This window comes from Ranitomeya imitator, chromosome 3 (genome assembly GCF_032444005.1).
Source record: "Ranitomeya imitator isolate aRanImi1 chromosome 3, aRanImi1.pri, whole genome shotgun sequence".
NCBI classification, from domain to species: Eukaryota; Metazoa; Chordata; class Amphibia; order Anura; family Dendrobatidae; genus Ranitomeya; species Ranitomeya imitator.
The window spans coordinates 507,428,415-507,453,242 of NC_091284.1; the positions used below are offsets into that span (position 1 = coordinate 507,428,415).

Sequence of the window (24,828 nt, forward strand, 5' to 3'; positions counted from 1 at the left end):
TAGAAAAAAGATACAGAAAGAGGAACCTATGTATCTAGATCCTCTTCCAGTTCACCGGACCACACCGGGATACCCCTATCTGCCCGTTCTCCCTCCTCGCAGGCGGACGTCGGGTCTGACGTAACCTCTCAGTCGGAGTCTGACTCTGATGCAGATCAGACTAAAGGAACACAGGATATGGTTGATGGCCTTATTTCGGCTATTATTCAGACGCGATGAGACAACCTCTCAGGACGTCTCCATTGCATTTAAACAGATTAAACGTCCCTCTAGAGTTTTTCCCAATCACGAGTTTGACAACACTACGTCTCCACACTGGGAAAATCCTGGTAAACGTTTCCTTGGCAGGAAATGGCTGGACATTTTATACCCTTTTCACTCAGACCTTGTTAGCAAATGGTCCGAGTCTCTTAAGGTAGACCCGCCTGTGTCTAGATTATTCTCACAGACGGTTCTGTCTATTCCGGACGCAGCATCTCCTAAGGATCCGACAGACAGACACATCGAGGCATTATCCAAATCGGTGTTTGAGGTTTCTGGAGCCTCCCTCTGTCCTAGTTTCGCCTCTTCATGGGTAGCGAAAGCTGTGTCAGCCTGGGCCAAGACCCTGCGCATTTTGGCCTCTGCTCCTGCTGAGGAACTGTCCGATTTGGCGGATCAGATTTCTCTTGCGGGTAAATACCTCATGAATGCCTCCCTGGATGTGGCTGCTTGCTCGGCAAGGGCTAACAGTAACATTGTGGCCATTCGCCGGGTTCTTTGGCTTAAAGCATGGAACGCAGATCCCGCTTCTAAAAAATCCCTCACTGGTCTGCCCTTCCAGGGCTCCAGACTCTTCGGCACACAGCTAGATCAAATGATCTCGGATGCTACGGGTGGTAAGAGTACCTCCTTACCTCAGTCTAAGCCTAGGTGTCCTGTCAGTTTGACAGCGGCATTTAACTAGTTAATAGGTGCGGGCTGATCGCGATTTCGCCCACGCCTACTCCGGCTCACTGCCGGAGCCTGCATCAAAGCCAAAGTTCTGACCTCTAACGTACTATTCCGTCCGAGGTCAGAAAGGGGTTAATATTGAGCAGAATTAAGTGTGACTAATTATGACTGCTAATATATGTTACTATAGGGTTTATTGTAATGTGTTTTATTATCTGTAGCATTTAATCAAAACCATGTAACTTACGGTTTGTTTTTTTTAATTATAAATCTGCTCCTGTAACTCAGCCCCTGTATTTTGATCAACATCTCACAACACAATGTGATGCCATGGTCTCCATACAGTATATCTCTCACACACACACACACACACACACACACACACACACACACACACACACACACACACACACACACACACACACCCCTTGCACAGTATTATGTTCATAAAATTTTTCTGTTCAATCATTGTTGTTCACTGGTATCTGCATCCCGAGGAAATAGATATCGGTGAGGGTGAGATGCGACTACGTGGTGCTGGGGAAACCACTGCATAAAGCACTCTGCCTGTCCCGGTCCATGGGCTGCACTTTGGCCAAGCCTGGTATAGACTGTTTTGTATGGGCTGCTGATATTAATAGCTGTATATACTCGAGTATAAGCCGATGGCATGGCTCCCCATCCCTGTCCTTGTATGCATGGCCCTTATCCTCTGTCCGTATGTATGGTTCCTATAAAAAACAAAAAAATCAAAACACATCCTACTTACCTTTCCTGCGCGCCCTCGCTGCATGTCGTTCAGGCGCCAGCAGCTCTTTTGGCTGAGCGATCATGTGGCTCTGCTCATTAAGCTAATGAATATTCAATCCACCGCATAGAACTATAGAACAGGACGGCACTAGAGCGATACTATTTTCAAAAGCCAGGACAAAAAATAGGATCCAGAGCGCTGGGCATCACGCTTGCTAAGGGGTATTGGTGCTCGGCATATAAATGAAAGCCAATAGTTCGTATATGCACATAAGAAAGAAAATATGCGGCACTCACCCCAATTCAGCAGTGGAAAGCGTGAATTTTAATGGAAAACATAAACAGATAAAAATCCGTTACAACATCAGGTAAGCAGGAGGGTGCGGTGTTGGAGCTTGGACGACGGCCGTTTCGCACAGCAGGTGCTTCGACGGGTCCAGTCCCGTCGAAGCACCTGCTGTGCGAAACGGCCGTCGTCCAAGCTCCAACACCGCACCCTCCTGCTTACCTGATGTTGTAACGGATTTTTATCTGTTTGTTTTCCATTAAAATTCACGCTTTCCACTGCTGAATTGGGGTGAGTGCCGCATATTTTCTTATGTGAATATTCAATCCACGCCTATGGGAGCGGAGAGGGGTAAATATTTATTACTTTGAGCGGGGCCAAGCCATCGCTCGGCTGGAAGAGCTGCTGGCGCCGGAATGAGATGCAGCAAGGGCGTACAGGAAAGGTAAGTAGGATGTATGCTGGAAGCCAGCAGCTGTAACTGCGCGCTATAGGAGAAATGAATATTCACTGCCAGCGCAGTGAATATTTATTTCTCATTAGCAGCGGGCACAGGCTTTAGCTGCAGCTGCTGGCTCCTGCCTCTGTGACCCACTGCTCCCCCCCTTCCCCGCCGTCTTTCTGGGACAATGACAAAAAAATGTGCTCAGAAACTCAGCTTATACATGAGTATATAAGGCAACCTGTGGTTGTCCAGTAGTGGCCAACCCTTGCAAAGCCTGTTGGCTGCACTAGCCCCCCGAAGCCATCACCATGGCTTTTGTGGCTTAGTGACTGATGGCTAACTCATACCAACTTTTATAACTGTGCTCATAATATACTAATTAGTGACTGACTATTCAAGGTATGGTGTATTTCCGCAGGCTAATCTTTCCACTCTCTGTAAGTACGATGGGTCCTGTGGGCGTGAGTGCCATGATTGGCAAAAGTTGCGTCACCGCTGTCTTTTTTTTTTTTCTTCAAATTTTGCACAGCGCAGTGAAGTTGGGAAGCATACACCCAGCTTGCTGAACATTTTCAACACTTTCTCACACTTGCTGTCGCTTAGTTCTATTCCTGCCATTCTGTACATGTAATTTTTGTTTTTCTTGCCCAGGTGTAGAATGTTGCATTTCTCCCTCCATTCTATTAGTCACTGCCTATTGTTCAAGCTTGTCTAGATTCCTTCTGAATTCTTTTCGCTGTCTTCTCTAGTCTTGCTATCCCTCCTAGCTTTGCATTGTCTGCAAATTTGATCAGTTTATCTTCAGTTGCCTTATCTAGATCATTTATAAAAAAAATGTTGAACACTGGAGCCCAGTTAAAGCCTTTGTGGTACCCCACTTGAAACTCTTACAATTTGATATGCAACCATTTATCACCACTCTTTGAGTAAGATTACTGAGCAGGTTATGAATCTACCTAGCCTTGTAAGTTCCATACTTGGTCATTTTTTATTTATTTTTTCAATAAGGATAGTATGAGATAATTTATCATGCTTTGCTGAAGTCGAGATACTATCTACCGCATTTCCCTGATCCACCCAGTCAATGATTCCTTCATACAAGGAAATTGGATGAGTCTGGCATGATTTGTTTGCTTACAAACCCATGCTTGCTCTGGTTAAGTACCTCAGTTAATCTCAGAAACTATAGCCATTATGGTAAAACAGAAGTCATATTCTTAATTAATTTACACCAAAAACTGAATATAAAACATTGTTGGCCCCAAAGTCACTGTAAACCAGTGTAATTATTCACCAGTCACTAAGCCAAAAAAAGTGGTTTGTTAGTAGAAACGTTCCCGGAGCTTTAGTATGATTAAGACACGTGATCCCAGCACCCAATCAGCACTAGTGCCACTGTCCCTGGCTTTTGTCAAATTGAACATGAAAAGAAAGTCAGGGCTGCAGCTGATCTGACTTCGTCTTCATGTTCAATTCGACACAGGGTGGGGACAGTGGTGCTAGCGCTGATTGTTGTGACATGTGAGCTTGGCGCCCAAACGCATTGAAGTGCCGGCACCACTGGAATGGCGATGGCACAGAAGGTGAGTATAAGCTTTTTTTTATTGTTTTATTGGGGCCAAGCGTGGTGTATGACAAGGAGTTGTCCAAGTAGTGGACAACTTCTATAAATCTCCTTCTGCTTGTAGATTGTCTTCTTCTTGTGTCGTATCTTCTATGCAGTGTTGGGTATCTGTTCGAGAGTATCAGACCAAAGGAATGTTTAGGTAGAAATGTGCAATGTGTTCTGTTTTGTAGGGGACAAGGACAATTTACATTATATTGTGAGCGTGTGTGTGTGTAAAATTATATATACATACATATACTCAAGCAACGACCACTCTGCATAGCCACACGGCCCACGTTGTTAGGGAACACGGGCGGTGACACATTCACCTCAAAAGCTACCCAGCAAGCTACAATCAGGGCCGCCACCTTCAGAGTATCAGTGCGCGGCAGGCACAGGCCACATCTAGCTACGTCATGTCTGGAATGTAGTTGCTCCTGTGAGGCATGATGTCAAGAGAAAGGGAGGAGCCTCATGGATTACACCGCTGTGCTCATAACAGGAAGTTGCTGTGCACGAGTGAGGTGGAAAATGAGGAGTGAGGTGCTGCTGCAGTATGAGGCTGTGTATAGAGAAGCATGAGGCGCTGCAGGTGGAGTCTGTCTATAAGGCCACATTCACGCATTCAGTATTCAGTCAGTATTTTACCTCAGTATTTATAAGCCCAAACCCGGAGTGGTAGAAAAAGCTTCATCAAGAGTGTGCAAAGCAGTCATCAAAGCAAAAGGTGGCTACTTTGAAGAACCTAGAATATAAGACATAATTTCAGTTGTTTCACACTTTTTTAAGTATATAATTCCACATGTGTTAATTCATAGTTTTGATGCCTTCAGTGTGAATGTAAAATTTTCATAGAAAAATCTTTAAATGAGAAGGCGTCCAAACTTTTTAATATAAAATCTAGGAGTACATTTTTTTTTAACTTGGTACATAAATTACATTGTAGAAAGCTATTAAAAAAATGTCTTTTCTCCCATAGCTTGTGAAACTGCCTTGTCAGACCAACATCATTACTATTCTTGAATCGTATGTTAAACACTTTGCCATAAATGCAGCATTTTCAGCAAATGAAAGATTTAGGCATCATCAGACCACGTCAAATGTCAACATGAATGTACATTATGTTCCACCTGAGAAAAAGTAAGATATTTAAATATTTATTTGGGCTTCTGTTTTTTGTTTTAAATAATGAAAACGTACATTAACATCTGTATATTGTGTGGTCATCCACTTATCTACATTTTACTGGGGTATTCAATTAAAAAACAATTGTTTAGTTAGCATGAAAATAAGCAAGTTTGCAATTCACTTGCTTTTTCGATCTTCTATGGTTATCCTGCAATGAGAGCTTTTATTTGATTTAGTGTATAGCTGCTCAGACTGAAGTATGCTCAGTAGCTAATTTCTCTGCCAGTTAACTCCTGTCCTGGAATTTAAGAGCCTATGATGCCCAAAACAGTAACACGGAGGACTATGATTGTAGAGAAGCCTATAGAAAATAAAAGGTCCTCCAAACCGAACTAATGATTAAATACTCCATTTTATTTGCCAAAAAAATAAAAGCAATTAAAAATATAGAGATGCCTAACAGACCATACAGGAGCACTTTATTGATGAACACGAAGTCCTATTAGATTTCAAATGTTTATTATAATTTCAGCTTTAATATTATAACAGTCTATCCTTCCTATTGTGCATAGTAACATATGGCATGTACTACATAGAACTCATTCTTGACAGTTTGTGCTCAGTGTTTTTCTTTTCCTGTGTGGTTTGTTAGGCATTTCTGAATTAATTGTTAATTTTATTTTACAAAAACGAAGAAAAAAAATATACAGTATATACTCGAGTATAAGCCGACCCCCCCCCCCCCTAATTTTGGCACAAATAACTGGGAAAACTTATTGACTCGAGTATAAGCCTAGGGTGGAAAATGCAGCAGCTACCGGTGAATTTCAAAAATAAAAATAGATGCTCCATACCGTTCATTATGGCCCCATAGCTGTGCCATAAAGTGCTCTGCACCGTTCATTCTTGCCCCTTAGCTGTGCCATATAGTGCTCTGCACCGTTCATTCTTGCCCCATAGCTGTGCCTTATAGTGCTCTGCACCGTTCATTCTTGCCCCATAGCTGTGCTATATAGTGCTCTGCACCGTTGATTCTTGCCCCATAGCTGTGCCATATAGTGCTCTGCACCGTTCATTTTTGCCCTATAGATGCTCCGTATAAAGCTGTGCCATTGCTGCTGCTGCAATAATAAAAAAAAAAAGCCATACTCTCCTCTCTTGCTTGCAGTTCCTCAGCGTCCCGTCCCGGCGTCTCTCTGCACTGACTGATCAGGCAGAGGGCGGCGCGCACACTATATGCGTCATCGTGCCCTCTGACCTGCACAGTCAGTGCAAGAGGAAGCGAAGACAGAGCGGCGCCCGGCGTGTGGAACGTGGACAGGTGAATTTAAAATACTCACCTAGTCCCGGCGCTCCTGACGCTGCCCCTGCCTGTCACACTGTCTTCGGGTGCCGCAGCTCTTCCTGTCAGCGGCCACCGGCACCGCTCAGAGGAATGAATATGCGGCTCCACCCCTATGGGAGTGGAGTCCATATTCATTTTTCTAATGAGCGGTCCCACGTGACCGCTGAACAGGGGAAGAGCTGCGGCACCCGGAGACAGTGTGACAGGCAGGGGCAGCGTCGGGAGCGCCGGGACTAGGTGAGTATGCCTCAGCGCCCTCTCCCCCTCACCCGCCGACCCTGCCGCCCACCGTGACTCGAGTATAAGCCGAGAGGGGCACTTTCAGCCCAAAAATTTGGGCTGAAAATCTCGGCTTATATTCGAGTATATACGGTATATTTAATCGTTAGTTCTGTTTGGAGGACCTTTATTCTTCTATAGGCATCCTTGGCAGAGAAATTGTGTTTTCTCCAGCCAATTAAATTTCATAGTATGAAAAGCAGGGTGGAGCTAATTGGTTAAAAATACAAAACTTTATTCGGTAGGTTTGTTAAAAATTAGGCTCCTATATTGGCAACAAAATGAACAAACATACAATGAGAGAACTCGCATAATAAACTCTCAGCTATACTGCTGCTCCAACAGTTGAATATCCTTAGATATCAATCAACAGTTTTGAACTCCTGAAAAGACCAAAGGGCAAATTCCACACTATTGGTTTGTTTTAGTGCTGTGGTATGACTACTCAAATCATGAGAAAAATTAAGAATCCAGTGTTCTAATATCATCAAATTCAAATAAATAGGAAAGATCTCACCTCGCTTTCCTTTGTTTATCCGAACTTCAAGGGACCATGATTAAAGGCATCCAATGGGGAAGGCACTTATTTCCATCCATACAATACCCCACCTAGGAAATCAAATAAGGACCCTTATTACCATAACGCCAATGTGTTTAGTTTCTCAAATTTATCAGGGGAAGGAAGATAAAGTGCAATAGAATAGATCTGTTGTTATTGAAGACCCATTATACATATGAGGGATGGACCGGCATACCGTGTTGTCAGGAATGTTCAGGTTAAATAGGCCGCCGAATAATCCTCATGTCACAAGCATACCGATGTCATTTCCTATTCACTTTGATGTGGAGCTCATGCTACCAGAACCGTGTCGGTCTCCTGGGCCAAGAGGACTAGTTCCTCCATCAAGCAGAGCTGCTACCTTGTCCTTAGTCCACATCTTCCCAACACATTATAGGCTAGATCTGATGTCAAATGGGGATTTAGCCTTTGGAAGCAAAGTCCTTCAAGCAATTGTCCCTCCCTAGCATTGTTCTTTTGGTATTGAATCTGTAGTGCTGCTGTGGAGAATTAATGGTAATTGGTTTTCTAAGAACCTCCATGACCAAACGAGTAGTTTCCTGCCCTTCTTGTGTTTTTTTTTTTTTTTTTTTTTTATATTATTTGGTGTTAATAATAAATATTTGAGGCCTACATTCCAGTGTGGTCTTTTACAGGGCCAGATTTGAGAGGTGGGTGGCCTGGGGCCCATTTTTCAAGGTGTTGCAATATGTAATGCATAAATACAAAATGAAACGAAAGCAAGTTTATTTACAAAAATCATTTACGCAGAGTAATTCAAGTAAAATCATTCATTTTTTACAATCCAGGCACTTTCCTTGATTTTCATGCTGCAAAATCACTAATGATGTCACTAAAGTCCAATTCATGGAGTATATCTGACTGGAAGCTCATGAAAGCCAAATTTACAAGTAGTTCTTGCTTCTTGGATGTCCTTAATCGGTTTTCAACTAGTTTGAGTTTTGAGAAGGAGCGCTCACCACTGCAGTTTGCCACCAAAATTAGATGTATACTTAAAGCTATCTCAATATTTGCTGTATATATCAGAGGCTGTACTGGCTGTATATAGAATAGAGGCTGAGGGGCTGTATAAAGTGTATACACAGCACTATACTGTAAACAGGTCCACACTATATGCATACAGTATACAGACACACTGTAATGCAGGATATAGTGTGGACCTGTATATACAGTATGGTACTGTGTAGGACAGGAGCTGCAAGAAAGATACACACACACACACAGATGGACAGACAGAGATCATACTCACCCACCGCGACACTGTGAAGACTTACCCACTTCACCTCTGGATCTTCAGTGCCTGAAGACCCAGAGTGAAGTCCTGCCGCGCTCCGCGGTGGAGAATCCTTTTCTCGCGCTAACATCATGGCTCCACCTTCTTCTTCAAAGGTAGCTGAACAAACTCTCATCTGATCTAATCCGAGGGAGCGATCATATAGCTGAATAGGTAGCGCCTAGAAGCTTCTGTTGGGATCGGAGAAGGCTGCCGCATGCCATAAGCTAAGCATTAGGTACAGGGAGGGTACTAAGGAAGTCTGGCTAGGGTAGCCAGGTCAGTGGATGCTGACGCAGGTCAGGTGCCATGACTCTGCCGCACTGCCCAGCCACTGAGATGTAGGACCGTAGCCAGGTCCCTACACTTTCAATAGTTTCTCTTTTGTTAAATGTTCCTTATCATTAGAAATGGTTCACAGCAAAGAGACGCGTATTTTACATGTTTTGTGATATTTATCCCTATATTGGTGGGTGGCCCAGGGCCCACCTTCCCACCTCCCCCCACCTTCCCCCTAAATCCGGGCCTGGTCCTTTAGAAAAAGACAGAGGATACAAGGTGGGGAGCGGCTATTTAACCTCTGTTTCCTGTCCCTAATTAGGATTTCGAGGCACCCTTCTGTTGTGCTGTCATGGAGGATCTTAGACTTTAACTTACCCGTAATTTTGGCTTCTATTTTTGATTTTTAGTGTGGAACTGTGTAAAGAAATGGTGGATGGCTTAAGAATTACATTTGACTTCACTCTTCCACTGATACTCCTTTACCCATATGAGCAAGCACAATATAAGAAGGTGATCTCATCTAAATTCTTCCTTCCTATCAGAGAAGTTACATCTATTGGAAATAGGTATGGTTTAACTGTCCTGTTTTTTTTTATTTTTTGTATCCTAAAAAAAAGCCTTCCTCTAATCTAATTTTTTTTTTTCTTTTTTTAATATAATTTTTTATTTAGAAATCAAGAGGAAGTATCTCCTAGTCCACCACTTTTGAACCCACCAACACCACAGTCCATAGATAGCCAACCCACCACTGGCGATTCAATAACTCCAAAGAGACGGAGAACAGAGACTGACATCTTATCTTTGAGGCGCTCAACGCGACACAGTACAAGCTGTGATAGGATGTCCGAGAGTAGCGCTTCGCCTCAGCCTAAGCGACGGCATCCAGAGACGCCAACTTCAATGCCAAAATTATTTCTTCACTTAGAAAAGAGTAGGTGATCTCCCATGGGTTTTTTTTTTTTTTTTTTTTTTTTTTTTGCAGCACTTTAGTGTTGTTCGTAATTCATATGCTTTACCCTAGTCTTATTTTTACTAGCCTCAGTCTAAATCTTTTTTTTTTTTTTTTCCTTGCAACTATTCAGCAGTTTGTGACCTGCCGGATTGCTCCAGTGTTTGCTGGGCGATCTAGAAGTTGCAACTCAACACAAGTCTGAGAGCCAGAACAAGGCTCTCAAAGACTTACTTTGAGAGCTTATGATCATTGCCTCTGACTTCCGGTCAGCCAGACGTTGTGGTCGTGGGACAGGGGTGTCAGGAAGAGCTGAAGACAGCAGGGAACTTAGATTGGTAGCACCACTCTAGAGCTGAAATAAAACATGAAACGCTGTAGTGGTGCTTAAACATCTCATTCATGCGAGCATATATTTGGTTTGTGTGTGCCACAGACTTATTAGAACCAGTGTACCAAGTAGATAAGCTACATGTTCCACATGAGAAACATTGCAGTTTTAAGTCAAAACTGAAATACAGGCCTGTACAAAAGCTACATTTTTTTTTTTCCTGTCCGAACATCTGAACCTATAGAAACTATGTAATCAAATGACTTAACTAGTTTTTAAGCATGTCAGTTAACTATATTACATGCTGAGTGCAGAGCAGAAAGTCTGAGAGGTTTTAAATAATCTCTGCAAAATTGTCCCTAAGAAGGTGTAATAAATAATAATAATAATCTTTATTTGTATATAGCGCTAACATATTCCGCAGCGCTTTACAGATTGCACACATTATCATCGCTGTCCCCGATGGGGCTCACCATCTAAATTCCCTATCAGTATGTCGGAGGAAACCGGAGTGCCCGGAGGAAACCCACGCAAACACGGGGAGAACATACAAATTCCTTGCAGATGTTGTCCTTGGTGGGATTAGGTTGCAATGCTATCCGCTGAGCCACCGTGCTGCCCCACTTTTTATGAACTTGTGTACAGTGCTCTAGTCTGTAGTAATTTTATTTCCGAAGGTGGTGAAATCTGTGGAAACTTTTGACTAAAGTAAAATTTAAAATAAGAGCCCTAATAAAGTTAAGCCCCCAAATATATTCATTTTACAAATTATGAAAGTTAACACTAGATTCACCTCATATTGGAGTTTTATTTTCGTTTATTTTAAATTTTTCTATTTTTCCTTTACCTCTTTTTAGAAACCCCCGTTCATAGTGGCTCATCCTCACCCATCACTTTAACTCCCAGCAAAGAGGGAAGTTCTGTGTTTTCTGGTCTAGAAGGTCGTCGAAACAATGAGCTCAATGAGGTAACAAACTGCAATGTTAAAGTGGCTAACCCTTTTCTTCTAATTAATCAGTTTATTATTATTATTATTATTATTATTATTTCAGTATTCTTGACAATGTGATGTATCTGAACTATTGGATGAGGGGTAAATGCATAGTGAAATGCATTACATTACTAATCTTTAAACCAGCCATCCATCAATTGCATTCAGTTGCATCCATACAGTTCCCCAACCTTGCCCCCATCCTCATGGGCAGATGTTAGTTTCAGACTTATCAGACTTGTACAACTTTCCTCTCTGTATGTGCTGTTTGCAGAATTTCCAGGATAATTCTGAGATGCAGTGGGTGACTGAGGAGAAGTCTATCTCAAGCAGGAGACAGGGGAAATAGGCTAAAGTTGAATAAGAATAAATGCATGGACTCTGCAGTATATATCTGGATATAGCAGGTCTATATACCTGGCCATCAATTGCTGCTCATACCTAGAATTCATGGCTGAGCAAATGCAATGTGATTGTGACTCTTTGGAATAACTTGCTTTTTATTCATTGAAATCTGTTGTGTATACCTGAGTCCAGTGGGCGGCCATACTCGGTGATTTGATTCTTCACTGTTTGACAGCGATCTGCAGTCCGTGAATAGGATCTCCCTCTGGACTGGTATGCATGGAAACACCAGGGATCAAGGAATAAAATTTAAGTTTTACTAAACCGTTTCCCATCTGTTTGCATCTCGGTAATACATTTTCTGCCTACAGGTGTTGTCTTGGAAACTAATGCCAGAAAACTATCCTCAAAGTGACCATCCGCCACCTCCTTCTTATGTCTATGGGTCACAACATTTGCTTCGTTTGTTTGGTAAGAGAAATCTGTTATGTAGAGGAAATGCTTCAATAGCCACAACATGGAGAATTAGGTGTCAAAGATTGACTTTATATAGAGGATGGAGCCAAGACTGTGATGCCCAATCTCTGCAGGCTAATTGGCTCTTGATTGTTTCACAATCATGCTGCAACTGGCCATTGCAGCTGATGAAGTTTTAGCCACAAGTGTTCAGTGTCACAATCTGTCCCTACCTGAATAGTTTGTGTTTTTTCCCTGTTTAACTCCTTCAGAACCATAAATGTATGCATATGTCCAGGTTAGTTGGTACTTGCATCCTAGCTTTAACCCCTTTACCCCCAAGGGTGGTTTGCACGTTAATGACCGGGCCAATTTTTACAATTCTGACCACTGTCCCTTTAAGAGGTTATAACTCTGGAACGCTTCAATGGATCCCAGTGATTCTGACATTGTTTTCTCGTGACATATTGTACTTCATGATAGTGGTAAAAATTCTTTGATAGTACCTGCGTTTATTTGTGAAAAAAAAAAACGGAAATTTGGCGAAAATTATGAAAATTTCGCAATTTTCCAACTTTGAATTTTTATGCAATTAAATCAGAGATATGTCACACAAAATACTTAATAAGTAACATTTCCCACTTGTCTACTTTACATCAGCACAATTTTGGAACCAAATTTTTTTTTTTGTTAGGGAGTTATAACGGTTAAAAGTTCACCAGCAATTTCTCATTTTCACAACACCATTTTTTTTTAGGGACCACATCTCATTTGAAGTTATTTTGAGGGGTCTATATGATAGAAAATACCCAAGTGTGACACCATTCTAAAAACTGCACCCCTCAAGGTGCTCAAAACAACATTCAAGAAGTTTATTAACCCTTCAGGTGCTTCACAGGAATTTTTAGAATGTTTAAATAAAAATGAACATTTAACTTTTTTTCACAAAAAATTTACTTCAGCTCCAATTTGTTTTATTTTCCCAAGGGTAAGAGAAGAAATTGGACCCCAAAAGTTGTTGCACAATTTGTCCTAAGTACGCTGATACCCCATATGTGGGGGTAAACCACTGTTTGGGCGCATGGGAGAGCTCGGAAGGGAAGTAGCGCCGTTTGACTTTCAATGCAAAATTGACAGGAATTGAGATGGGACGCCATGTTGCGTTTGGAGAGCCACTGATGTGGCTAAACATTGAAACCCCCCACAAGTGACACCATTTTGGAAAGTAGACCCCCTAAGGAACTTATCTAGATGTGTTTTCAGCGCTTTGACCCACCAAGGGTTTCACGGAAGTTTATAATGCAGAGCCGTGAAAATAAAAAAAAAAAAAACTTTCCCCCAAAATTATTTTTTAGCCCCCAGTTTTGTATTTTCCCGAGGGTAAGAGGAAAAATTCGACCCCAAAAGTTGTTGTCCTATTTGTCCCGAGTACGCTGATACCCCATATGTTGGGATAAACTCCTGTTTGGGCACATGGAAGAGCTTGGAAGGGAAGAAGCACTGTTTTACTTTTTCAACGCAGAATTGGCTGGAATTGAGATCGGACGCCATGTCGCATTTGGAGAGCCCCTGATTGTGCCTAAACAGTGGAAACCCCCCAATTCTAACTGAAACCCTAATCCAAACACACCCCTAACCCTAATCCCAACAGTAACCCTAACCACACCTCTAACCCTGACACACCCCTAATCCCAACCCTATTCCCAACCGAAAATGTAATCTAAACCCTAACCGTAACTTTAGCCCCAACCCTAACTGTAGCCTTAACCCTAGCCCCAACCCTAACCCTAACCCTAGCCCTAGCCCTAATGGGAAAATGGAAATAAATACATTTTTTTTTAATTTTTCCCTAACTAAGGGGGGGATGAAGGGGGTTTTGATTTACTTTTATAGCTGGTTTTTTAGCGGATTTTTATGATTGGCAGCCGTCACACACTGAAAGACGCTTTTTATTGCAAAAAATATTTTTTGCGTTACCACATTTAGAGAGCTATAATTTTTCCATATTTTGGTCCACAGAGTCATGTGAGGTCTTGTTTTTTGTGGGACGAGTTGACGTTTTTATTTGTAACATTTTCGGGCACGTGACATTTTTTGATCGCTTTTTATTCTGATTTTTGTGAGGCAGAATGACCAAAAACCAGCTATTCATGAATTTCTTTTGGGGGAGGCGTTTATACCGTTCTGCGTTTGGTAAAATTGATGAAGCAGTTTTATTCTTCGGGTCAGTACGATTACAGCGACACCTCATGAATATCATTTTTTTTATGTTTTGGCGCTTTTATACGATAAAAACTATTTTATAGAAAAAATAATTATTTTTGCATCACTTTATTCTCAGTATATAACTTTTTTATTTTTTTGCTGCTGATGTTGTATGGCGGCTCGTTTTTTGCGGGACAAGATGACGCTTTCAGCGGTACCATGGTTATTTAGATCTGTCTCTTTGATCGCGTGTTATTCCACTTTTTGTTTGGCAGTATGATAATAAAGCGTTGTTTTTTGCCTCGTTTTTTTTTCTTACGGTGTTTACTGAAGGGGTTAACTAGTGGGCCAGTTTTATAGGTCGGGCCGTTACGGACGCGGCGATACTAAATATGTGTACTTTTATTGTTTGTTTTTTTTAATTTAGATAAAGAAATGTATTTATGGGAATATTTTTTTTTTTTTTTTTACACATTTGGAAAATTTTTTTTTTTTACTTTGCCCCAGGGGAGGACATCACAGATTGGTGATCTGACAGTTTGCACAGCACTCTGTCAGATCACCGATCTGACTTACAGCACTGCAGGCTTCACAGTGCCTGCTCTGAGCAGGCTCTGTGAAGCCGCCTCCCTCCCTGCAGGACCCGGATGCCGCGGCCATCTTGGATCCGGGCCTGGAGCAGGGAGGGAGGTAGGAAGACCCTCGCAGCAACGCGATCACGTCACATTGCTGCGGGGGGCTCAGGGAAGCCCGCAGGGAGCCCCCTCCCTGCTCGATGCTTCCCTGTACCGCCGGCACATCGCGATAATGTTTGATCGCGGTGTGCCGGGGGTTAATGTGCCGGGGGCAGTCCATGACCGCTCCTGGCACATAGTGCCGGATGTCAGCTGCGATAGGCAGCTGACACCCGGCCGCGCTCACTGGGGATTGCGTATGACGTACTATGACGTACGACGTGGGCCCACCCCACCTCGACGGGATAGTACGTCTGTCAGAAAGGGGTTAATGCAGCACCGCAACCGCATTAAGGTGCCTGCTGAAACTTGGGAGTCATGGGGGCATGGGGCTCTGATTAGTGCCATCGACGGTAGCACCAGAGTACACAGACGTGATCTGACCTTGACCACCCTGCCCTTACTCATTCTAGCTTCACGCATGTGCTGATCTGTCGTGCTGTGCTGTGCTGGGTCTTGTGGTGTAACAGATTTTAAGAAGCCTGTGCCATCACTGCTGGTGTTGCTGCTGCTGTTAAAGAAAAGACATTCCTGATCTGTTCCCAAACCCCTCCACCTTCTGCAATTCCCCCACCATCTTCTCCCTCCGTCTCCTGATTTTGTGGTGTAATCAGGAATCAAATTTGACACACTGGCCTCACATTAATTGACTTTTTCAAAGTCTTTTTCTCTGAAGAGTTTGTAATTCTCATGGAAGCCCAAACAAATTTGTACAGCAGTTTTTGGCACAAATCCACCCTTCATTTTCTAACTGGACACCTGTAGATGCAGTAGAAACTATGTCTTGGGGCTTGGTCCTTTACATGGGGTTAGTAAAGAAGCCAGAACCTCAGCAATATTGGAGTGCTGATGTTTTATACAACACTCCAGTGTTTTGCAAGGCTATGACCCATATACTATTTGAGGCAATACACAAATTTTTGCATTCCAGTTATAATGCACATTGTCCTCCCCGTAATGTCCCCAACTTTCAGTTCGGTCATTCATTGATCACTTCATGAAGAAATTTGCTGAGGTGTACGTTTGCTAAAGGAACATTTGCATGGATGAGTCCCTAATACATTTAAAGTGGACACCCAAATTCCAGCAATACCTGCCCAGTAAGAGGTCCGTGTACAGAATTAAACTCTATAAGCTGCGTGAGAGTACCTCAGGGTACATTCATAGGTTTAGTGTATGAAGGGAAGAACACCTGGAAGGAACCCCCTGAATATCTCCTCGGAGTGAGTGGGATTTGATGCACCCACTACTGGATCAAGGTTATCACCTCTATGTAGATAACATCTATATCGGCATCCCACTCTTCAATTCCCTCTTCATGCAAGCTACTGCAGCATGCGGTACTGATCGCAAAAATCAGAGAGGCTTCCCTACGATGCTCATTGGGCAGCTTAACAGACAGGGTAAGAACAGAGCCCAGTGTAATGACAAAATGCTGTTGGGAATGTACAATGGCTAAAGGATGTCCTTTTCTTGACCACCATACATGGTGATGGCAGCATTCCCACCACTATCAGATGTACCTCTACATAGGTCACCAAACCAGACTGTGTGCCTGGCGTACAACAAGAACACGGGGTTGAGTGGAAGGGAGTTGATGGCTGATAAAGTCCTCTAGCCATACAGTGCCATGGGAAAAGCCAATGTATGGTACAAGAAGCTGGCCGTACACCTTGCCCATCTGTACAATGTACTACACTTACGTGCTATCACGATGTGTAGGCTATCAAGGAGGTAGTGATCAAGCCCTAATCTTTCCAAGTCAGGAGTGGCTGCCAGTGCTTTCAGAATTGAAGGTACTCGTACCGTACCAGGCCAACATATACCCAGTGAGGTCACTCCAACTGCAAAGAAAGGAAGTCGCAAAAGAGGTGCCGAGTGTGTTACAGAAGGGGGATACGCAAGGGCACCACTAATCAATACGACACCTAGCCTGGGTATAAAAGAATGCTTCAATGTGTACCACACATCCATGGACTACTAAATTAATTTCTGATTTGTGCCAGTTTGATGCACTGTGCACTACTTGCCGATGCCACCACATAATAAAACTCACATACCAGGGAAAATTAGATCGATTCCAATATAGGGTAACTTTTGGGGGGATTTCCACTGTTTAGGCCCATCAGGGGCTCTCCAAACGTGACATGACATCCGCAGAACATTCCATCAAAGCCTGCATTCCAAAACGTCGCTGCTTCCTTCTGTGCCCTGCTGTGCACTCAAACAGTGTTTTTTTTCCACTTATGGAGTATTTGCGTACTCTGGAGAAAATGGAACCCAAAATTTGTTATGCAATTTTCCTGTTATTCTTGTGAAAATGAAACAGATTGGGGCTGAAAAAAATCATTTTTGTGAAAGAAAGTAATTTTTTTTTCTTCCACATTGCTTCAGTTCCTGTGAAGCGCCTGAAGGGTTGATTAACTTCTTGAATGTGCTTTTGAGCACCTTGAGGGGTGCCAACTTTAGCATGGTGTTACTTTTGGAGTATTTTCTATGATATAGGCCCCTCAAAGTCACTTAAAATGTGATGTGGTCTCAAACAAAAAATGTTTTGTTTTTTTTTTAAACTAGAAATTGCTGGTCAACTTTTAACCCTTCTATCTTACAAAAAAAACTTTCAAAAATTGTACTAATGTAATGTAAACATGTGTGAAATGTTATTTATTAACGGTCTTGTGTGACATAACTATGCTTTTAAGGGCATAAGACTTAAAAGTTTGAAAATTGTGATATTTTCAATAAATCTCCAATATATTTTCAGAAATAAATGCAAATCATATCGAACAAATTTTACCACTGTCAGTTAAAGGGAACCTGTCACCCCGAAAATCGCGGGTGAGGTAATCCCACCGGCATCAGGGGCTTATCTACAGCATTCTGTAATGCTGTAGATAAGCCCCCGATGTTACCTGAAAGAGGAGAAAAAGACGTTAGATTATACTCACCCAGGGGCGGTCCCGCTACTGGTCAGGTCGGATGGGCGTCTCCGGTCCGCTGCGGCGCCTCCCATTTTCTTTCCATGACGTCCTCTTCTGATCTTCAGCCACGGCTCCGGCGCAGGCGTACTTTGCTCTGCCCTCTTGAGGGCAGAGCATAGTACTGCAGTGCACAGGCGCCGGAAAGGTCAGAGGCCCGGCGCCTGCGCACTGCAGTACTTTGTCTGCCCTCAACAGGGCAGAGCAAAGTACGCCTGCGCCGGAGCCGTGGCTGAAGATCAGAAGAGGACGTCATGGAAAGAAGATGGGAGGCGCCGCAGCGGACCGGAGACGCCCATCCGACCTGACCAGCAGCGGGACCGCCCCTGGGTGAGTAACGTCTTTTTCTCCTTTTTCAGGTAACATCGGACCGCATCACCTTTTAAGTCACTTTAAGGGGTCTATGTGATAGAAAATTCCTAAAAGTGACACCATTCTAAAAACTGCACCCCTCAAAGTGCTCAAAACCACATTCAAGAAGTTTATTAACCCTTCAGGTGCTTCACAGGAATTTTTGGAATGTTTAAAAAAATAAATAAATAAATAATGAACGTTTAACTTTTTTTCATAAAAAATTTACTTCAGATCCAATTTGTTTTATTTTACCAAGGGTAACAGGAGAAATCGGACCCCAAAAATTGTTGTACCATTTGTCCTGAGTACGCCGATACATATGTGGGGGTAAACCTCTGTTTGGGTGCATGGCAGAGCTCGGAAGGGAAGGAGTGCAGTTTGACTTTTCAATGCAAAATTGGCTGGAATTAAGATGGGACGCCATGTCGCGTTTGGAGAGCCCCTGATGTGACTAAACAGTGGAAACCCCCCCACAAGTGATACCATTTTGGAAACTGCCCCCCCCCCCCCCCCCCAAGGAACGTTTCTAGATGTGTTGTGAGAACTTTGAACCCCCAAGTGTTTCACTAAAGTTTATAATGCAGAGCCGTGAAAATTAAAAAAAAAAAAAATATATATAAATATTTCACAAAAATTTTTAGCCCACAGTTTTGTATTTTCCCAAGGGTAACGGGAAATTGAACCCCAAAAGTTGTTGTGCAATTTGTCCTGAGTACGCCGATACCCCATATGTGGGGGTAAACCACTGTTTGGGCGCACGGCAGAGCTCAGAAGGGAAGGAACACCATTTAACTTTTTTAAAGCAGAATTAGCTGGAATTCAGATCGGACGCGATGTCTCATTTGGAGAGCCCCTGATGTGCCTAAACAGTGGAAACCCCCCAATTCTAACTCCTACCCTAACAGTAACACACCCCTAACTCCAACCGTAAACTTAATCCAAACCCTAACCGAAATGGGAAAATGGAAATAAATTTTAAAAAAATTACCGTATATACTCGAGTATAAGCCGAGATTTTCAGCCCTTTTTTTGGGCTGAAAGTGCCCCTCTCGGCTTATACTCGAGTCATTGTCCCAGGGGATGGGAGGGGGAGTGGCAGCTGTCAAATCATACTTACCTACTCCCGGAGCATCTCTGCACCTTCCTGCTTCTCCGGTGCCTGCAGCTTCTTCCTGTGTTCAACGGTCCTGTGGTACCGCTCATTAAAGTAATGAATATGGACGCATATTCATTACTTTAATGAGCGGTACAATGCGACTGCTGAACACATGAAGAAGCTGCGGGTGCCGAAGATCACCTGTCAGTGAGAAGCTGCCAGGGACCGCGCCGGGAGCAGGTGAGTATAATGGGGACTGAAGGGTGAGTATTGCTCAATATTCACCTGTCTGCGTTCCACCGCTGGGCGCCGATGTGTCTTCTGCATCCTCTGCCTGTGAAGTTCAGGTCAGAGGGCGTGCTGACGCGATTAGTGTGCGCGCCGCCCTCTGCCTGAACAGTCACTGTGGAGGATGCGGAAGACACAGCGGTGCCCAGGGGTGGAACGCGGACAGGTGAATATTGCAAGTGCCGGGGGCCTACTCAGGACAAGAGGTGAGTACCGTATATATACTTGAGTATAAGCTGAGATTTTCAGCCCAATAAAATGGGCTGAAAGTGCCCCTCTCAGCTTATACTCTAGTCATGGTCGGCAGGTGAGGGGGAGCGACGATGGTCACATACTCATCTGCTCCTGGCGCTCCTGATGCGGTCCCTGCATGTCCCATGGTCTCCGGCGCCGGCAGCTTCTTCCCCTGTTCAGCAGGCACGTGGTACCGCTCATTAAAGTAATGAATATGGACTCCACTCCCATAGGGGTGGAGCCGCATATTCATTCCTGTAATGAGCGGTACCAGTGACCGCTGAACAGAGGAAGAAGCTGCCGGAGACGATCTGTCCGGGAGAAGCTGCCAGCGACCGCGCCGGGAGCAGGTGAGTATTTCATATTCACCTTTCCTTGTTCCACCACCGCCCGGTCTTCCGCGTCCTCGGCAGTGACTGTTCAGGTCAGAGGGCACGATGACGTATTAGTGTGCGGTCCACCCTCTGCCTGCACAGTCAGTGCGGAGAGACTGGACACTGAGAAGCAGCAGGCAGTGACGAGAGGTCAATGTCATTTTTTTTCTCACTTTTTTTATTGCAGCAGCAGCAGCATTATATGTGGCACATTGTTATATGGAGCATCTATGGGGCCATAATGAACTGTATGGAGCATTACATGTGGCACATTGTTATATGGAGCATCTTATGGGGCCATAATCAGCATTTGTGCAGCATTATATGGGGCATATTTTAATATGGAGCATCTTATGGGGCCCATCATAAATTTTATGGAGCATTATATGTGACGTATTTTGTATGGAGCTTCATATGGTGCCCATCATGAACTGTATGGAGCATTTATATGGGGCTCCTGATTCAATATGGATATTCAAAAACACTTAACCTACTGATGTCTCAATTAATTTTACTTTTATTGGTATCTATTTTTACTTTTGACATTTACCGGTAGCTGCTGCATTTTCCACCCTAGGCTTATACTCGAGTCATTAAGTTTTCCCAGTTTTTTGTTGCAAAATTAGGGGGGTCGGCTTATACTCGGGTCGGCTTATACTCGAGTATTTATGGTATGTGATGATTTTTTTTTTTTTATAATCGCAGCAGCCGGCTATTATTTGGGGCATATTTTCTATGAAGCATCTTATGGGGCCCATCATAAACTTTATGTAGCATTTTATGGGGCATATTTTATTATGGAGCATCTTATGGGGCCATCATGAACTGTATGGAGCATTATATGGGACTCCTGATTCAATATGGATATTCAAAAACACTTAACCTACTGATGTCTCAATTAATTTTACTTTTATTGGTATCTATTTTTATTTTTGACATTTACCAGTAGCTGCTGCATATGCTACCCTAGGCTTATACTCGAGCCATTAAGTTTTCCCAGTTTTTTTTGTGGCAAAATTAGGGGGTCTCAGCTTATGCTCGGGTCGGCTTATACTCGAGTATATACAGTATTTTCCCCTAACTAAGGTGGTGATAATGGGGGGTTTGATTTACTATTCATAGCGAGTTTTATGTTTGGCAGCTATCACGCACTAAATAATACTTTTTATTGCAAAAAAGTTTTTGCATCACCACATTTTGAGAGCTATAATTTCTCCATATTTTGGCCCACAGAGTCATGTGAGGTCTTGTTTTCTGCGGGATGAGTTGACGTTTTTATTGATACCATTTTCGGGCACATTTTTTTATCGCTTTTTGTTACAATTTTTGGGAGGCAGAATGAACAAAAACCAGTAATTCATGAATTTCTTTTGGGTGGGGTGTTTATACCGTTCCGCATGTTGTAAAATTGATCCAGCAGTTTTTTGTTTTTTTTGCATTAGTACGATTACAGCAATAACAAAACCAAACATTGAGCGGGCACCATCTACTAGAAATACTATGTAATACAGTTTCAATACAAATACTAGGGATCACCTAGTGATATCAAAAAAGCTTTATTATAGAACGAAAAGAGCACACATAAAAACAATTAAAAATCCTGAAAGGATACTTTGCATTGATACAGATCCATAAATAGAGGGTAAAATACCCAAGAGAGAGGTATCCCTAGGCTGGATATAACAATTATATACAGATTTACAGCAACAGAGCATACATATGCAGTAAGAGACTTTTTTTGACCACAATATCACAGCATAATATCAGCAGTTGAAACTGGAGATGTATCGATATAACAAGTATATACAAGTTTACAACAGCAGAGCCCACATGTGCAGTAGGAGACTCTGCTGAACACCAGATCCCAGCGCAATATCAGCAGTCTGAATTAGAGGTGTATGGACAAACAAGAAAATGCTGTCCTTGCTAGAACTGTGTGTGGGCAAAATAGCCTACCCAGTAGTTTTAGTTAAATGGCAATCATTGCGGTAGGTCCCCCACACACACATGCCCTGAATGAGAACACCCAGGGGAAAAGTCAAATAAACCACTGGTCAATACTTAGCCCTGGCTTGATATCCACCATGAGAAAGACACCACGAGTGTCGAAACGCGTGGGTCCGGGTATCCCACAGGCTGGACTTTAGACCGAGGCGACCTTTTTGACTGTATTCTTACTACATATGTAAGTATCTGTATCAACGCAAAGTATCCTTTCAGGATTTTTAATTGTTTTTATGTGTGCTCTTTTCGTTCTATAATAAATCTTTTTTGACATCTTGAGACTGGCTTGGGTGATCCCTGCTATGTGCATGTATTTTTTTTCTTCAATTTTTCTAGTTTACGATTACAGCAATACATCATTTATATCTTTTTTTTTTTTTTTTTTTTTTTTTTTTTTTTTGGTGCTTTAATACAATAATTATTTTTTAAATAAAATAGTTTTTATTTTTGCATTGCTTCATTCTGAGGCAGTAGCGTAGCTACTGGGGGGGCGGAGGGGGCCATCGCCCCGGGCCCAGTGTCATGAAGGGGCCCACCCACTCCCATGGCCGCTTCTGTTATCAGGCAGCACTGAGGGAGAGCACGGCAAATTGCCTGCTCCCTATCTTTCTGAGACGCAGCACGCTGGCTGGCACAGTGGCAGAGTCCTCAGTGCAGTGTACTGTGTAGCCGGAGTTCACCTGATAAGTTTCTGACAAGCAGTCAGGTGTTCTCCTGTGTGCCCTGTTCATGCACGCTGGAGCTCCCCTGGGTCCTAGTGCTCTCCCTTGATTTACCTCAGACACTGCCTGGCCATGTCTGACGTCATCTCTTGCTCTTCGCCTGCAGCACTTGGATCAGAAATTGCAGGTGCCCTCCATGAACTAGCTGCAATGCCTGCAAACTCCATCTGAGGGGGCCAGAATGTATTAGGCCAATTAAATTCAGGTAAACGTCACTGTGGGTGAATGTGAGAGCATGGTGGCAGGGTGGGGACTGAAGGGGTGGTGGAGGGAATACAGGGCAGGGGTCCTTATTATACTTATTATTACAGTGTCTAGTGCTCTGCACTGCATCACATGTAATAAGTGCTGTGTGGGGGGCTGATGGGGAGATTGGGGGCTTATTATTCTTACAGATGGGGTCTTATTATAAGCCCAGCCTGTTAGTATAACAAGCCCCCATACAGTAACCACGACATGAGCTGTGTTATATGTAATACTGTTATGGTAAGTGACTTATTGTTGTTATAAATAAAGTTATAAGGGTATGTTTCCACGTGCAGTAAACGCTGCGTGTTTGACGCTGCGTTGAGCTGCAGCATCAAACACGCAGCGTCCAGATGTTACAGCATAGTGGAGGGGATTGAATGAAATCCCGTCTCCACTATGCGTGGTAACACACACCCAGCAGCCCTGCGACTCCGGACATGCAATGCTTCTTTTTAGATCGCAGCATGTCCGTATACCTTGCGGCAAGGCTGCGTCGCCGCAAGGTATAGCACAGGGCCCTGTGCATGGGGTGCGATGATCCCGGATGTGTGCTATGAACACATCCGGCATCATTGCCTCCCAGAAGGGGGCGGAGCTTAGAGCCAAGCGGGTTTGCCGCTCCGACTAAACCGCCGGCCATCCTGATCGTGGACACGTACCCTTAAAGTTCTCCTGACCGGTCATACAGGCAGCTCATGGTTTGTACAGCGTCTATCAGCATCGGCTGTAGTGTACCAGACGGACATATTTGCCTCTGTGAGGGTAGGTGCACACGGTCAGTAAATGCTGCAGGTTGGACACTGTGTACTTGTGCCTTTTAATTGAAAAACATACTAATAGCTGCTACCCAGTGAGTGGCGCTGTGCACTAGTCCTACAGACAGGTCCCAATAACATTGACTTTGGGGAGCCCACTTTTTCACATGCATTTCAATATTACACTTCCCTCGTTCACAAATTTACCTATGTTTCTATATAATAGTACACTGGGTAGTTTGGTTAATGAGTGATATGCTGTTCTTCTGTACACAGTAAATCAAGTGAATTATGCAAAGTACTGCCCATAGAGTGGGTTTGGGGGCCTATATCTACACAGAGGCCCACCGGGGGATTCCCCGGTTCCCCTATGGGACAGTTCGAGCCTGACTGTACTGTAATCTCCTATCTGTTCTGCAGTAGCTGTATCTAGCACCATATGGTGTTAATAACAGTGTTTTTTATAGAGATTTATTTTCACTAATACCACGGTCTTCAGCAGAGGTTCCCCTATGCTGACAATTAGTTGTAATCGGGGTTACCTGGCTAGGGGCTCACTCAGATGTTTCACCCCCCCCCCCTGAGCTAAACCCCTAGCTACGTCTCTGTTCTGAGGGCTAGAACTTTATTTTTTTGCTGATGGCTCTGTATGGCGGTTTGTTTTTTTGCGGGACGAGATGACGTTATCAGTGGTACCATGTTTGTTTATATCTGTCTTTTTGATTGCATGATATTCCACTTATGAATATGGTATGATAAAGCATTGTTTATGCTTTTTTTTTTTTTTTTTACGGTGTTCACTGAAGGGGTTAACTAGTGGACAGTTTTACAGTTCAGGTCGTTACGGACGCGGCGA

The 24,828-nt window shown here is 43.3% G+C and overlaps 1 protein-coding gene across 2 annotated transcripts in view; it reads left to right on the top strand.

Moving 5' to 3' along the window:
- The window catches only part of MSL3 (MSL complex subunit 3), a 47,642-nt gene that overhangs the window by 19,154 nt on the left and 3,660 nt on the right, over nt 1-24,828 (top strand). For both annotated transcript variants that reach the window (XM_069757662.1, XM_069757663.1), the window contains exons 7-11: nt 5,000-5,160; nt 9,315-9,473; nt 9,579-9,838; nt 11,045-11,154; nt 11,895-11,994. In XM_069757662.1, the coding sequence (XP_069613763.1) occupies nt 5,000-5,160; nt 9,315-9,473; nt 9,579-9,838; nt 11,045-11,154; nt 11,895-11,994 (790 nt within the window). The remainder of the gene's footprint in view (nt 1-4,999; nt 5,161-9,314; nt 9,474-9,578; nt 9,839-11,044; nt 11,155-11,894; nt 11,995-24,828) is intronic.